This window comes from Gigantopelta aegis, chromosome 6 (genome assembly GCF_016097555.1).
Source record: "Gigantopelta aegis isolate Gae_Host chromosome 6, Gae_host_genome, whole genome shotgun sequence".
Lineage (NCBI taxonomy): Eukaryota > Metazoa > Mollusca > Gastropoda > Neomphalida > Peltospiridae > Gigantopelta > Gigantopelta aegis.
In genome coordinates this window covers 61,501,619-61,519,571 of record NC_054704.1, presented here as the reverse complement: position 1 = coordinate 61,519,571, position 17,953 = coordinate 61,501,619, and the positions used below count along the sequence as shown (strand labels likewise).

At 35.0% G+C, this 17,953-nt stretch overlaps 1 protein-coding gene across 2 annotated transcripts; it reads right to left on the bottom strand.

Annotated features, from left to right (window-relative positions):
- Positions 1-2,743: 2,743 nt before the first annotated feature.
- Positions 2,744-13,843, bottom strand: LOC121374354. 2 transcript variants are annotated; one of them, XM_041501453.1, is made up of 4 exons: positions 13,709-13,843; positions 12,643-12,742; positions 11,975-12,034; positions 2,744-6,160 (listed from the first exon to the last, which is right to left on the bottom strand). In XM_041501453.1, the coding sequence occupies exons 2-4, from the start codon at positions 12,732-12,734 to the stop codon at positions 5,320-5,322; spliced, it is 993 nt and encodes a 330-aa protein (XP_041357387.1). In that variant the 5' UTR covers positions 12,735-12,742; positions 13,709-13,843; the 3' UTR covers positions 2,744-5,319. The 2 variants fall into 2 exon arrangements, with proteins under 2 accessions (XP_041357387.1, XP_041357388.1); XM_041501454.1 differs by lacking the exon at positions 13,709-13,843 and adding an exon at positions 13,509-13,644.
- Between the last annotated feature and the right edge of the window lie 4,110 nt (positions 13,844-17,953).

The following is a 17,953-nucleotide window of genomic DNA, read 5'->3' as shown; positions in this document are numbered from 1 at the left end:
TAAGAAATTTAAAACGTTCTCCAACAAATAACCTGTGACCCCTAAAATGGTAATGGACATTATCAACCGACAGTGTTTATTACTGTAAATATTTCTGTAAAACTCTGCCCCGTCCGCTAGCCTACCGACCCCGGTCAGACTGCTGGTGCTCTCTTGCACCTGCTGATCAAACTAATCAAAGCGAAGTGCTTTGCCGTAAATTACTACGTTTGTTTACTCTGTCCATAAAGGACTTGACAGGAGCTGATGTCACATCCCTTCCAGCTAGAGTACCGGACACGACGAAACAGAAACAAAATGGCTGCCCCGAGTTAGCAGGAATAATCATATTTGATTTGGGATGTTTTGTTGTTTTTGTTGGGTGTTTTAAAAATTAACTCTAAAATTACAAGTTTTTTATTTCTTAAACCGTCAGTATGTGTCGGATACCTTTCCACATGTAAGGCACATATTTGACCTGACTGGTCCCTCATAGTAATGGGAAAGCTGCCCCGTCTCTTGACATGGACCCAGCCCTCAACACAATGTTCGTAAATGTCTTGAGATAGGAATAAGATAAGCTGGCTATGCTCATTCAAGGGTGTTTTCTTATACAACGTGATTCAAATGTAAATAATGTCCCTTACTGCAATAAGCATCACATAATAACGTTCAAATGACGGTATTAGCCTAATAAAGGACTCACGCTGACATATAACGTTAAAATTACGGTATTAGCCAAATAAAGGACTCACGCTGACATATAACGTTCAAATGACGGTATTAGCCTAATAAAGGACTCACGCTAACATATAACGTTAAAATTACGTTATTAGACTCTTACCGAACCCATGTAGAGGCATAACGTTAAAATAAAGTTATAATGTTGCCGGACCCATATTCAGGTAGATGTTAAAATTACTTTATTATACTGTTATCGGACCCATGTTGAGGTATGACTGTTATTGGACCTTTCTCGGACTCATGTTGAGGTACATGTATGACGATCACATGACATTACTAGACTGTTACCGGGTCCATGTTTAGGTATAACGTGAAAATTACGTCATTAGACTGTTCTAGGGCCCCATCGTCCGGTACGTCATTAAAATAAAGTTATTAAGACTGTTATTGGATTTTTCTCGAACTCATGTTGAAGTATGACGTCAAAACTGCGTTACTAGTCTGCTACGGGACCAACGTTGTGGTATGACGCTCAAATGACGTTATTATAATGTTGGTGGACTGCTGCAGGACCCATGTTCAGGTATAACATTCATATACGTTGAGGTATGACATTATTAGACTATTACCGGAAACATGAGGTATGACATTAAAATGACGCTTCTAAACTGTTACCCGACACATGGTAAAGTATCACGTTAAAATGACGTTATCAGACTCTTACTAGACTCTTACCGGACTCATGTTGAAGTATGGCGTTAAAATGGCGTTTTTCGGCTGTTCTCGGACCAACCTTCAGTACGTCGTTAAAATGACATTATTAGACTATTACTGGACTTTTCTCGTACCAATGTTGAGGTATGACCTTAAAATGACATTACTAGCCTGCTATCGACCCATCTTGAGGTATGACACTATTAGACTGTTACAAGATCCACGCTCAGGTATGACGTTAAACTCACATTATTAGACTGTTACTGGACCGATGTTGAGGTATGATGTTAAAATGACGTTATTGACCTGTTAATGGACAATTTTGACCAAAATATTTGAACGGCCTCTTACCGGACCCATGTTGAGATTATAATTTTGGTGAAATTTTCTCCGACCATGTTGAGGTACGACGTAAAAATTACGTTATTAGACTGAGATACGATATTAAAATGACATTATTGGTCTCTTATTAGACTGTTCCTGGACACATGTTGATATATGACGTCATTAGACTGTTCTCGAATCAATCTTCATTTATGACGTTATTAGATTGTTATTGTCGAGGTGAAATTAAAATGACGTTGCTAGCCTGTTACCTGATCCATGTTGAAAGTTTAGTTTGTTTAACACCACTAGAAAACAGATTATTAATCATCGGCTATTGAATGCCAAACATTTGGTAATTTTGACGTATAGTCTTAGAGAAAACTCGCTACATTTTTTTCATTAATAGCAAAGAATCTTTTATATACACCATTCTATAGACAGAATAGCATATATCACGGCCTTTGATAAACACCACCACTAGAGCACATTGATTTATTAATCATCGGCTATTAGATGTCAAACATTTAATAATTTGGACGTATAGTCTTAGAGAAAACTCGCTACATTTTTTTCATTAATAGCAAAGGATCTTTTGTATGCACCATCCCACAGACAGAATAACACATTCCATGGACTTTAATAAATCAGTCGTGATGTACTAGCTGGGACGAGAAATGACGTTATTACACTGTTACCGACCCATGTTGAGGTATGACGTTTAAATGACGCTATTAATTTGTCACTCCAGTCATGAGACCGAGTCCTTCTAAAGGTTCCATTAGACCAAATCAATTCCTATTGCCGATAATGTTAACGTTTACTAATAAAACTGATATAAGCAGCGTTTCAACACACCCAGGAAGTACAGCAATAGAAAGTGTGGCACTTCACATCTAATCTAGCTGCAAGAAAATGGGGGGTCACGTATCATGTTTTTAATAGCAACCGTCATTTTTGCTGAAAATTGCAGTTCCATTTTTGGGGGTACCCGCATTAGTTTCAATCTATGGTATATACTGCATAATAACTGTATAACAAATAAAAGTGTATTTATTTATTGTCAATGGATAATAGTATTTGCACAAATAATCAATGTCACATATTACTACCAATCACACCCACAGCTGCTTTTACTCCGTAAATATTTTGGTACTATGCAACCTAAAGACATGCGAGGAAGAATGTATTGTCTTAAGGAGTGACGTTAAAATGAAGTTACCAGCCTGTCACCAGATCCATTTTGAGGTGTGACGTTCAAATGACTCTATTAATTTGTCACTCCAGTCATGAGACCCCCGAGTCCTTCTATAGACATGCGAGGAAGGATGTATTATCTTGGGGAGTGACGTTAAAATGAAGTTACCAGCCTGTCACCAGATCCATGTTGAGGTGTGACGTTCAAATGACGCTATTAATTTGTCACTCCAGTCATGAGATCCCCGAGTCCTTCTATAGACATGTGAGGAAGAATGTATTGTCTTGGGGAGTGACAGTCCAGCTATAGACAAAACACATGACAGTGATTCATGGCAGCAGTCACGATCTTGTCAAAAAATCCCTTTGACTCTTCTTGGTGCAAAGATATAAATTCTGATTATAATAACGGTTGTCATATAATGACATACACACACACACACACACACTGCATAGAACAGAGATTCCATAAAAAAAAGAGCATTTAAAGGTGAGAAATTATATCCATTATATCAATTACATAATATATTCTATGGCTCGATATCTAGTTGACGGTTCAAGTATGATCAGCAATTCATATGGAAACTGACCATCTAGATTTTTTCAGTTGATGCAAATAATATTATGAACAGAAAAATATATAGACCACATGTATGAACCAGAATAATTTTGTGTACACTTTCTTACGACAGTTTCCTCTCATTCTGTCCACAACCCACTTTGCCTAAATTAATTTCGCCTACAACCCCATGTGCTTACACTCAGTGTGCCTATAGTATAAACGAATGCAATCCCCATATAAACGTGAAAACCTTTTTATTATAATTGTTGTTGAGTATGGAACCAGTGCAATATTTTATTATAAGAACAATTAGCATTCAATCACAAACATAATTAATGTAATCATGGATTAGATGAGGTGAATTTATATTTTTACCAGAAGAGAATTTATTTTGCTGAGGTCGTTACACAGTGGCATATGAGGTACATGTAACAATATTTTGTAATTATAAGAAGGGGTTTAAAGGAGATAAAACATACATGTGTAGCAAAATTGTGTAATTACTGTGATACTAAATCTATATGTCAATTTTTACTTGATTCGGAAGTTATGGTTGAACCGTTATGAATTAAATAGTAAAATATAGATACATTTTTGGAATCGAAAAATGTGTTGTTTTTTGCTGGAATTTGTAATACGAATATCTTGCGTGTAAAATAAGAGCAGAATTTTTTTTACCACATCTACTTGTAACAAATGTTGGAGAATGGCATGGGAGTGGGTATCATTCGACATGATTTGCCCTCTAACACACAAAACTAAGGACACATTTCAAAAGCCTAGTTACGCCCCTGATTATGGATGTAATTATTCACACATGAAGTTTTTCCTTCGGTTCAGTATATTTAATGGGCACACTCAAACAAGTATTCATCCATTTTTAAAACCTTGGCAATCCATCCTAAATTACAATCTTTGCTTCATATGGACATTAAGTCTGATCCTGCATGGATGTTAAAATATAAAGATGCAATAAAAACAGGTATATGTTAATTTTATCGAGTGTTATAACTAAGCTGAAATACCACCAAAGCTACTACTGGGTTCATAGCCTTAAAGAACAAACAAATTCAAAGACTAAGCCTTTTACCTGCCATTTTCAAAGACTTTTACACAGTGGTCAAAGACAATAGAATGCGATAAAAATACTAAATCAGTTCGTTTTCCATTGCTGTCCATGGCAAAAAATTGTGCTTTTTTACATGCATCATGACAGATTAAACCTTGTAACTGGAAAATATCAAGTGCATGCAGCTATAATAGATATCATCATTGCTATGGCTATGATTTGTGAGAATTTAAAAGACTTTTAAAGAAGACCTAAAATCCTTTTTTCAAATTCAAAGACTTCCAAGGAATTTAAAGACCGCTACGAACCCTGTATTATTACTGGACAGGACTTTGAGATCATTCTGGTTAATATAGAAATCCAGATTACACTCAATGGATGTTAATTAAATTATAAATGGTCTGTATAATAAAGATTTTGTAGATTTAATTAATACAAAGTGCCTTTGAATGTGTTTGTAGGTAAGAAAACAAAGATGAAGACCAATCAACTTTATAGCTTTTTATATATGTGGAAAAATTGAATTTATATATATTATTTATTATCAAAATATCATAATCAATACATAATTTAAAAGAATGTATTTTGATTTTAAAACATGCTAAAAGTACAAGTTTTTTTGTTGCTGATAGCTTTATCATAGTGTAGAAAATGGCATACAACCTTTAAAGAATATTATAAGTTAAATTATTGTATTATACAACATGGAAATCAAAAATGTAAAGGCATCTTATAAATACCTAATTATATATATTCTACAAAACCAAAAGCAATTGTTGAACACCAGTCTTCAAGTATACATCATCTCTGCCATAATGGACATTTTTTTGGGTATGTAAACAAAGTCTTCAAAATATCCAGCCAACTCATTAACACTAAGATCATCAAGTCTGGCTTCCTGTGAGCAGCTGAGTTCCGTGGAGTATTCAGGCTTGCAACTAGAAGTATCCGAACTATCCTCTTTCGAAGAAGAGCTGCCTTGCACATATTCTTCACTCTGACGATTCCTGTGATTACCAAAATTTTTACACAATGTATCGGGTTTCTTTCTACTTGTAACCATGTTAAAACATGAAGAATGAACGGATGACAGCTTATCATGGTGCCTACTGAAACAAGCTGCTTTGGTTTTCTTGCTACAGTCCGTCACATTGGAGGTGGTGCTGGAAGCATGGATCCTGCTAAAACTGTCAAAGTTCTTGGATGACTTTGACCCAAATATATAAGATGGTGAAGTGGGAAGTGACAACTGCTCCCTTTTTTTCATCGTCTTCTCATGCTTGTGCATCTCTTGAAAATAGTGATGACGTAGCTGTAGCTTAGCTGCCCTGATGACCTGCCTGTGATCTTTCTGTGCATGGTGCAACTTAAGTCGAGCATCTTGAATTAATTTCCTTTGCTGTCCAGCAATGTGAACAAGATTCTGTCTGTGTCTCGGAGAAGAGGACGACATATCCATCTTGCAGGAACAGAATCTTTTATTACACTGTTCTTGACTGAGACACAGCCGCTGAAGTGATGTAACACAATCAGCTGGATATGGTTCAACTCTCTCCTTCTCACGACTTGGCTGCTTTATTTTCAATTGCTTGGATACTTTGCCATGATGATTCAACTCCTTTTTTGAATCTCTGAAATGAAAAAATAAAAAATAGCTTTTAGTTAATAAGTTATGTGTGTGTGTAAGCAAATGTTACTGTATTGGAATCGCTGATCAGAGAATTGTGATACTTTAATAAACACATAGTAGTTCACTTTAAATTACAGCAAAAATCATATTATGGTTGGATAAATTAAATTAGACATAGTAAATAAAAGAAAGGAATGTTTATTTACAGACACCTGAGCACATTTTCTTAACTATGAATATTTGGACAGACCCGGTAACCTACTGCCTATAGGTTACCACAAAATACAGATCCAGTAACCTACTGCCTATAGGTTATCACAAAATACAGACCTGGTAACCTACTGCCTATAGGTTACCACAAAATACAGATCCTGTAACCTACTGCCTGTAGGTTACCACAAAATACAGACCCGGTAACCTACTACCTATAGGTTATGTGTATATTTCAATGTAATTACATTCTTTTTCTGGGATCAAATAAACAATAACATCCGGTAAGCTAATGACGTCATTAAAAGTGACATCATTAGCAATTGGAACAGGCAAAGTTGAGGATTCAAGGGTCTACAGTTAGATTGTAGCCTGGTATTTTTTTCAAGAAATACCAAATAAACAGTTAGTTCCGTAGAAAAACAATTCAGTTTAAAATGGATATAACCATATGGAGTGTTTAGATTTGCGGGTGTTATTGTCTATTTGATCCCGCAAATGTAATTTTTGACCGAATTCTAACTATAAAATACCTTCACAGAAAAAAGAATACTGTTTTATGCATTCATACCACTGTTCTCGTTGTACTGATACTGTATGTGTATCTTAATAACACTCAGTGGATCAAAATTTAGGTGGTGTAGTTTTAGTCTACTGAGATTTTGTGAATAACAAGGTACCGTTCTCAACTTTCTTAATATGAGGTAACCTCCTAGTAACCTGAACAACCATTCTCGATATATATTTCGATCTCTGCATTGCATCCTATTACCGGTATATCATATTATTATGTTAGGCTAAAAAAAAAAAAAAAAAAAAAAAAAAAAAAAAAAAAACCCATTCTATTCAGTTCATTTTGCTCCCTGCAACCATCTTGACTTTAGTTGCTTTCTCTCTCTACAATTTGTTGCAGTCACAACACTCAATCACACCACGTTATATATTTTCATGTCGCCACAAGACATTACTCACAGACTGTGGTCGGCATAGTTCTTGACCCACAGATTTGGGCCCTCAAGTACAAGTACATTCTGATGAATTTCATCCCCCAGACAATCATACTAAGTTAGTAACTGTACCACCACCCCCCCCCCCCATCCTACATGTATGCCCCATGGGTCCTGCAGGGCTTAAATGTTTCCTCCAACACACAATTCTTGCCCCAATCTGCGGCAATTGTCTATGCTGTGGAGATCGCCACAGAGTTTTTTTTATTCTCCTAAGCATTTTTTTTTTTTGCTGTGGACTTTTTTTCAAAATATATAAATTTTGCTTATTGTTAAAAATAAAATATTAAAATAATAACTGCACCATTAAATTACAAAGTATCTGAATCTCAGCAACATTGGGCATGATTGAAAATACAAGTAAATTACCAACATTAAGAGAGTTCCAACTATGTCATTGCAGGGACCATTGGATTGTAGGGAGGTGACAGCTTACACATTATTGAACCGTGGCTACGGTGCAGTACAGTGTTTCATTTTCAGCTAAATTTTCAACATACACTCCTACAAGTGCCTTGAAGTGTTATGGTCGGCCTGATAAGATATACATATAGAGAAATAGTTTAATCAAATTTTCTCTGCCGTTTTATATTGACAAAATACATTACCCTTTTCTAGTGCCGAGTGGCCTAATCTCCCCCTCTACCCCAAAAAAAAAGAGAGAGAAAAAACCCCAAAAACAACAAAAAAAAAAAACCCTTGCATTTGGTCTGGGTAACAGATTTCCTAACAGAAATTATGCTTTATTTTTACCCAAATTAAACAAAAATACTCAAATCTGGATAACAACATTTATTCATATTAACATTAAAACCAAACAGCTATATGCAGGTCTCTATGTCATTTTTATTATTATTTGGCAACTAAAACATTTTATACACTTGCCCCTGGAGAGCGAACCCAAGTTGATATAACAAATCAGCAAGAGTCACTGCCCCCACCCTCCCTCCCAGAGCAAATCCTCAAATTTGGGCAAAAACGAGAGATTTTCCAGTAAAATTAGCTGGCCTGAAACCTTTTCACTATGTTTTTCCATCATTCTACCCACATCCCCACGATACTGGAAATGTATAGTGTTTCATTTGCAACACTATGTAGCTGTTATGCAATAATGCCAATATGAATAAACGCTGTTATCCAGATTCAGGCATTTTGTTTATTTCGAGCAAAAAGCAGCCTGCCACCGTACAAAAATGGGAGCCCGTATGCCTATGATCACATGATTGACAGAGACCGGTATCTCGCTCAAATTGGGTTTTTTATACAGCATGCAAACACATTTTCAGCATAAAGTAGAAAACCGAACATTATCTGAATCTTTAAAGCTTTGGAAGAAATAAAAGATTCTATTGTATTCAAGTTTATTATTTTTACAAACTCACTTTTGTGTCTTCAAGCTTTACAAAATATGAAGCTGGACCATCCCTTAATTAGAATGGTGATACGAAAGTGTGTCTTTTCATCCATTGCCAATAAAGACATTGTCTTTTGTTGGGTGCCTTTGCCATGTTGACATCAGGAGTAATGAAAAGGCAGATACAGCTACCAAGTCTGCTTTGGATATGCCTCATGAGTCATGTCAGGGTTGGTGTGCCTTGTACTGATTTTAAACACAGTATTAACTAATTTATCTTTTCAACTTGGCAACTTGATTGCAAACAAGCTTCATGCTGTCAAGCCAGTCCTGGGAGAGTGACAGTTCTTTTGTAGGTAGTGCAGGAAGGATGAAATAGTCTTGTGCCGTGACCGCATTGGCCATACATACTTGACTCATTCATTCTGAAGGATTCTCCACCCCAGTGTGAGCACTGTCAGTGTACTCTGACAGTACGCCACATTTTGGTGGAGTGTGATCATCTATAGGAAACTAGAAAATATATCTTTGGTAGAAGAAATGTGATTGAGTCATTTTGATTCTATCCTGAACTTTTGTTGCAATTTCTTTACAATACTGACATTTATTCTAAATTTTAATTTTATTTGTAATATTTGTATTTTTTGCACTGTATTTCAAGTTTAATTTTGAATTTTTATATTGATGTTGTTCATCACTTAATTTTTGCATTTACCATAGTTTGACACACAGTAGCCTCTATATGTTTTATGGTAGAGTATTGTTAAACATTCATTCATTAATTCTGAAGATTTCTGAATATATTACTTGCAATGTTACAATTACAAGGCACTTTTTTCCCTTTTCCATGGAAAGTACTTAGTAAAATTGAAAGAGAGAGAAGAAAAAATTGTAAGAAATAAAATATATCATTAATGCATACCGTATATCTTTGCCTGCAAGTCGACCCTGCCTGTAAGTGGACCTTGTTAGCAGTATACAGTTAATTCCCTTGTGTACCTGGGTGCGCAAAGAGTTTGCTTGATGGTTTTGCACAGTTCCATGTTTGAAGGCTAATTATTTAATATAGGAAGTAAATTCTTCAGCTTAGTGAAAGCCAAGGAGTTATTTTTAAAAATGACAATTGGTTTGTTACCAGCAGTGCAAACGGTTTAGCTGTAATGAGGCTTAATATTCATACACCAGGTTTTCACTGTAATAAAAGTGGGGCGTGATCATTTTGGGTAATTTTCAAACAAGCTGATTTTGTGAAAAATTTAATAGCTAAACCTTTATTCAAATGCAACTTTTTGAAAGGCTTGATGAGCAAAGTTTCCATAAATATATGTGTGATATCTGCCAACTCCACCTTGTGTGGTTTGTATGGGTGTACATTAATATTTATTGGTAATTTTTATGGGTCTACTTACAATAATAAAAAAAAAAAATTCAGTGCTTGAAATTAGAGTTATCAAGCACTGAAATAAATTACCAATAAATATTAATGTATTTTTTACAGTACGATATCCAGAGTAAAACTGATTGTTTGCATTCAACTGAATTGAATTCAATTGAATGCACCAGCAACAGTGTAAAGAAAGATAACTCTGTTGTTGTTTTTTTCTTCAAATTAGAATCGGTCTAAGCTATTAGTGAAAACTGATTAATATTCATGAAGCTGATCATGAACCTTTTGGTATTTGTATGAAAGATTGTTTGAACAATGATTAATTTCAGTGACCAGACTGCAGAATAAACAGAGGCAAAAGGTGCTTAGTATTGTTTACAATTAACGATTAGTGATGGTTGTTATTTTAATTTAATGGACTGTTGTCTTAGCATGTTACATCAGTTTGTCTTTTCATGTTGCATTTTATAACCAAAAATGCCCAAAAACGAAAGTTATAAAAATTAAATTGACTCATCTGAGTATAAACACTGGGATAATTCAACAATAAAAACATGCAATACATTCCCTAAAAATTTGAATTTTTGGCGTATAATTTTCTGACCCCTTTATAAGTCAAACTCCCCCGTCCCCCCAGAGTTATAAAATAACATTTTTGACTAAGGTTGACGACAGGCTTTGGCCACAATAAATAAAACATATCGAACAGTAAATTTTTATATATTTGACAAAAGGTACTTTTTATTTCTTTCATCTTTTAAAACTTAAAAATTATTTTGTCCAGAATTATAAAAAAAAAAAAAATACCGACCTGTAAACAGCGTTGTTTGCTTGCTATAGAATTTTGACATGGGTCAAGGTTAGTAAACCAGTTTTTATTTTAATGTGGCGAAGCATTGCTATTGTAATAATATAGCTAATTTTTTATATGAATGACGTTAGTATTCCAATGACGTCACTGCATCTCCTTACAATAACCATAAATTTAATACATGATATTTCCGTTTTAAGAACACTGGAAAAATTCCAATGCAAAATTGCTATTGAATTTTGTTTGTTTGAACACTATTAATGCACCTGACTGCGTTTGAAGAAAATCGTGTGATTAAAAAATTGTACTTTTTACGAAATATAGATTTCAAGTGAAATTACAGTAAAACATGCTATATTGTTGTGTACAAAGCCAAAACAAGGGTGCAAAGAGTGACTATCATCAACCTTAATAGGTAAAGATATATGGCAATTAGAAAGCAGAGGAAAATAATTGAAATAATAATTATTAATAATATGCATGTGCATCAAATTAATTACATGATACCTTCAACTGATAAAATGAAAAAACAGAAAGAAAAAAGTTTCAAATTTAGTATAAAATCGCTTCGCTACGTTACACAATTTTATACAATTTGTGATTGTTATACATTGATAAATTCACCAAAAATTACAAACAATTCTTATATACATTATACTAAAATATAAACATGGCTCCTAAATTGGCAATTTGGCACAAAACAACATAGAAAATGGCACCATCTGGCTCCTGGACAGAAAAGTTAATGTAGAGGGCTGTATATGGAGTTGAAAACAAATCACTGTGCATTTTTACATATATTACAACTAATATTGAGGGTAGAATGATGGAAATACATGGTCAAAAGGTTTCAGGCCAGATAATATTTCCTGAATATCATTTTTGTTTCCGCCCAAAATTTTAGGATTTTCATCAGCAATGGGAGGGGAGACCCCCCCCCCCCCCCCCCCCCCCCCCCCCCCCCCCCCCCCATCCATCTTGTACGCTTATGACACAAATACATGTTTTTATACATAAATGTGTAGATGCTGATACAAAGTTCATACCCAGACCACAAGTTAAACAAGTTGTAAGATGCAACTCCACTTTGGACTTTTGTATCATCCCTGAAACAGAAGAGCAGTGTGTCAGTGCAGCTGCCAGTACATAATACATGTTTAAAGGTGCATTCTTGAAATTAAGGGTGCATTCTCGAAATTACAAGTCATATTTATTGGAGATAAACAGCTACAAATTAATTGACACATGTACTAAGTATAATAATTGCAAAACTAAACTTGCACAAACGATTAAGAAATGCTCAATTACCCGATCAATTAGTATATTATTAAAGAAAAATTAGCTTAATATATATATATTTCTTAAAAACATGTTAATGACAAAGAATATTTGCTTTTGCCTCAGAAGGTAAAATAGATAGATAACTAGTTTAACATGATCAAATACCACTAGGGTTTCGAACATGCCTGAAGGTAAACAAACAAAAAAAAGATTTGTGAAGCAGTCTTGACTCATTCTAAAATTTTGAGTCAAAAGTAAATGAGTCGGGCTTAGGTCACATGACAAATGATAATCTGGCAGCTAATAGCAATTTTATTACTGCTTTAACTGGTAATCATAGTCTGCCACTACAAACTGTGCCTACAGAATAAGTAGTAGTATTTTAACAAGACATTTATTTATTGGGTTTTTTTTTTTTACACTAACTGCTCACCATTCTGAATCAACCTTGAGTTTCTTCAAACCCAGATGCAGGAACTCTTCTTTGTCAGGATCTTTCACTTTGGATGACATACTGAATGGCATGTGCAAAGCTGCGACAAAAAAATAAAAATAGGATGTAATACTTGCAATCGATATTACATTACTATTTTGGAAGTGCACTAAACTATAACATCATTGTAAACTTTCATTTTCCCATGTGTCAAGGCTTTGCATTTATGGAAGAAAAGGTTTTAAAACAGTCTGAGTCCCCCCCCCCCCCCCCCCCCCCAAGTGGGTCCAAACCCTCAGGCCTCTGAGATTGTGGTTCAAAAATACTATCCTGTTTTTAGGGCGCTGGGAAAATGCCAATGCAAAATTGCTATTGAATTTTTGCTTGTTTGAACATTATTAATTATATATACAAAAATTAATCAGTACAAATGTACCACCCACTGAAATTATGCAGATATCAGGACACAAGAACATTAAAAAAATAAACAATTGCTCCCGCGTCACAAATGATAAATACTGGGCACTCAGTAACCTCATTTGCAACGAAAATTAAATCATGTCGGTAATAAACAGAATATTACATTCGTGTCCATGACAGACGACGTTTACGACACTCGTGCCTAAATTATCGCATTTCCCTCACTCTCGCTCGGGAAATATGATAATTTAGGCACTCGTGTCGTAAACGTCATCTGTCATGCACACTCATATAATAATAATAATATCCTCTATGAACTGAACTGCACTGATTGAAACTGAATTATCGGAAACAAAACAAAAAATAGGCCCCCTAATAAAATTATAAATTTAATAACTAAAGATAATAATAATAAGTATTATTAAATGTAAAAAACACTGACTGACATTTAATTTTGCTGGAATGTCTTTGACCCGTTACTTCCAGTTCGAAATGGCAATCAATGAATCATGCACAAATCATTTCCCAAAATAACAAAGATAATTCTCTATTTTTATTTGCGGGTAACCTTGTGGAACGTGTCCGTTATAATGGAATTGTTCCTAGATCAGTATTATTACTGGTGGATCGAATATTTATATCTTACCATGTATAGTGCGAAATAAAATATTAAGTAAACAAAACCAGTGACTAAGAATCGTTACACTACACTTTTACTAGTTAGTTTACGTTTCAGACCTGCATTAATCAGTACGCTTATTTGGATGACGTCACAGAAAATGTGTACATCTAAGAAGTGACAAAAGGAAAACAAGAACCGAAAAGAGACCAAACAAATGTATAAATTTTATAATACAACAAATTAATTATTTTGACTGTCTCTACAGATATCTAATAGAAGATGTATATTAAAGAGTCGTGTCAATGGCTTTTGATATCAAATCAAATAAAATCAGTTTATTCATAAATACATGAAGATGCCCATAGTCCGTCTCATCATTTTGTACAATAGTTTTTTGTAAATAACTTCAGTTTGGTGTAACGTAAGAAGAAAAGTAAAAGTGTTTTGGAAATGACAAAATAATACTATTTATGTGTGCAATTTATAAATAAATCGGCTTAGAAATAAATAACGTGTAGTAAATTCCATAGCATAAAAAAGGCGTTTCCTGTGGGACGGTCTATAAATGAGTGATGCCACGTATTATAGTAATTCAGTACGGTTGCTGGTCATTTATCCGATAGTCATTTCGTACCTAATTTGGTCGGTTCGTACCATAATAATTTCGTACCATGGTCATTTCGTACCATTGCAAAAGGTCAATTTGTACCATTGCAAAAAGTCATTTTGTACCATAGTCAATTCGTACCATGATCATTTCGTACCTTAACATAAACATTAAATTTATCTAGCCATCACAACTCACCAGTATATACTAGATTGCTGGATACATTGTCCTATCAAGAAATGTATAAAATTTATTTATTGTATTTATAAACTTTCTTGCTCTGTTTTTCTGAAGGTTTTTTGTTGTTTTTAACAAATGTTGATTTTCTTTTTTGACAGATCCCTATTTGCCAATAAAAGATCTAAAATAAATTCATGGCATTCATATCCATTATCTGGACAGTGCCAAGTGACAACTAGTATGACTGTGGTACTAACTGACCATGGTAAGAAATGACTTTTCACAATGGTACAAAAACTTTGGTACGAAATGACTAGCTAATGTAGTACAAAATGGATGGTACGAATGACTATGATTCATTATTATATGAACAAACAAAATAATACGACAATGACAGAAATCGCAATTTGTTAAAACAGGCTTATATACTATTCAAAAACAATCAAAGGAGCACGCGTGTAGTAGTTGTAGCCTAATTATATGTAGATAAATTCTGATATCAGTCAAGACTATATTTAATTTGTGTTTTATGAAATGACATTTTATAGGTCCATGAGGAATGCAGGTTTACATATTAAAAACACATTTTCTCATTGATAAACAGTGTTGCAAATTATATTAGAACATATAATAAAATGTCAGTGATCCCCAAACCGTTTCAAATCAGCACATATATCATATCATGTTAATTAGCAAGTTTAGATTGGTTGATGTTAAGTAGGCCTACTATTATCCTGTTCAATTATTTAGACCCAAAGTTTTTTTGCAAATGTTACGTTTATTTCCTATTCGATATTTGTTTTCTTTGCATTTACATGAAAACAAACCCAAACCCCGACAGGTTTTATATACAAATCATCATATAAAATGCACGAAGTTGACTTAATTCCACTTTTTAAAAATCTCTGTGTGTTCGGAATGCACGTTATTTCTCCTATAAATAACTAAGGTCATTTGCATATCAAAAGCATCATTCTATAGTGCGTTTCAAACTAATGTTCGGTTCTATCGTCCTATCTGCACAAATCGTAGTATGACCTATATTTAAGAAAATATCTGTAAACATGAAGCAGGCGCGGATTCAGGTGGGGAGTTCAAGTGACAAAACCTCAGTTTGAAAAAAAAATATGTATCAAATATTATAATTATATTGTGGAATACACAAGCGCGCGCGCTGAAGGGAGAGAGAGAGAGACAGAGAGAGAGAGAGAGAGAGAGAGACGTGATTTATGTAACGACGCACTCAACATATTTTAATTTATGGTTATATGGTTATAGGGAGAGAGAGAGAGAGAAGAATATGATATGCATGCGATTGGTGGAGGTGTGACCCTCTGCACAACCCCAACCCCACTTAAGGCTCCTTTTGTATATGGAGCGGGACGTAGCTCAGAGGTAAAGCGTTCGCTCATGGTAGGTCGACTGATCGATCCCACATTGTGGACCCATTGGGTTATGTCTAGTTCCAGCCTGTGCACCACAACTGATGTATAAAGGCTGTGGTATGTGCTATCCTGTCTATGGGATGGTGCATATAAAACGTCCCTTATTGCTTATCAAAATTGCTTATCGGAAACAGTGGGCCATGTGGCGGTAGCGAGTTTCTTTCTCACGGCCCTTAACCGTTTTGTCTGACGCCACATAAACGTATATCAAATGCGTTGAGTGTGTCGTTAAATAAACATTTCTCTCGTATGTATGTGTAGTCTATATGCATTTCTAGTCGATTAGTTTATAGGTTGTTAGGTTGTTTGACAGTGAATGATATGGAAATAAATTGTTTTTGGTGTTAAATAGTTCATGCATACATTAAAGTAATACTCCTGATGGGTATGGAGAAATAACTTAATCAGTCGACGAACTCATTTCTTCATCACTATCTTCATTAAGGGGGACTATCACGGGGTATTTTATTTCTTATAAAACTATTTTGTTTTCTAAAATCTTCTTCGATCTTTATTATATGTTTAACTGCGTCAGAGAAGTGTGTAGGTGTGACAGAGTTCAATGCATGTGCAAGTTCTCTCCGCACCGTGCTCATTTAACCATCATTATGACGAGCTATGTGCCCTTTGACTTGACTCCAGATCAGTTCTATCGGATTGAGTTCAGAATGTCTTGGCGGCAGTCTTAGACACAAGTGCCCATGACGTTCAGCAATATCATCAGTAACAAATTGCTGTGCATAAAGAACTGGCTTTGTTATGTTACTCTCAAAAGGTATATTTTTGTTTCGTAGCCACGACTGAATTTCTTCCTTTTTAGCGTTTAGTGCAGGACATCGTGTAATTTCAGTTAATTTGTTGTGGTAGCTTGCGTTATCCATGACGATAACAGAAGGTTCTGGTAGAGAAGGCATAAGTTGTTCTTCAAACCATTTGATGAAATTGTCATGATTCATCTCACCATGATAGTCTCCGTCTGTTTTTTTAGCCTCAAAGATCAATTCACAGCCATCTATCAATCCATATTTATCACAGCCAGCATGACAAATAATAAGTCTTTTTCCCTTCCCAGTCACCGAACAGAGTTTAGGAACTCGATCAGCAGCGTCTGATTTCGGCAGGTGATTGGCGGTACTTGTGCCCGGGTGGATATCTGTTCAGTGGTGGGATGTTGTGTGGTTGACATTCACCCAGGTCTCATCTTGATACACTATTAAATACCCCTGTTCTCGTAAACTGGAAATTTCATGGAGATAGGACAGTCTCCTGTCTGATATATTGGCGTCCTCAAAAATCACTTTTCCGGTTGTAGACATATGTTGGTATTTAAAATCGAGGTCATGGAGTGTTCTTCGTAAAGTTGATATGGATATGTTGATTCCACATTCCTCCCTTAAAGCCACGTTAATCTTATGTAATGTAGGTAATTCGCCCTCTCTATAAAATCTGTATACTCGTCGTCTAATAACATCTTTATCAAATAAATCGATGAGTTTTCGGTAGCGTTTTTTAACAGTGATTTCTGTGCTTGAATTCGTAGAGCTTAGATTTTTCACAGTTCTTTTTACTGTTGAAACCGAAACTTTAAGTGCAGCGGCAACTCGATCGACAATTCGATAAGAAGCATACCTAGGTCTACCGCGCTGATATTCATCTTCAAAATAATCGAAAACGTTCTTAATACACGACTTTACATCAACTGAAGTGTTTTTCGATTTACCCATATTTTTCCTCAAATAACAATAACAAGAATGTCGACTAATACATTTTCAATGAATTTATATACCCTACCTAACTTGTATTTTACGTGGTTTACACATTGCTACAATAGCACGTGCAGTCATAGATCGAAATAATGATGCTATTGACCAAGCAATGCTATCGTATTTTGAACATTCAGGGCTGTGTCTGCGGGATGAAAAAGTGATTGAACCCATACGAGTCCGAACAATAGCCCTTTGGTTTTTCGCATTACAAATGTAACACCCAACCCCCAAACCCCAGCCCCTAGCACCACCCTAATATATATATATATAT

What these genes read in the sequence shown, in the direction of transcription:
- LOC121374354 (XM_041501453.1), bottom strand. Translation starts at nt 12,734, where the DNA reads ATGCCATTCAGTATGTCATCCAAAGTGAAAGATCCTGACAAAGAAGAG. An exon ending in CTCAAGGTTGATTCAGAATG is followed by an intron (nt 12,035 to 12,642) that starts GTGAGCAGTTAG and finishes CTTCTGTTTCAG; the next exon opens with GGATGATACAAAAGTCCAAA. An exon ending in TTGTTTAACTTGTGGTCTGG is followed by an intron (nt 6,161 to 11,974) that starts GTATGAACTTTG and finishes TTTTCATTTCAG; the next exon opens with AGATTCAAAAAAGGAGTTGA.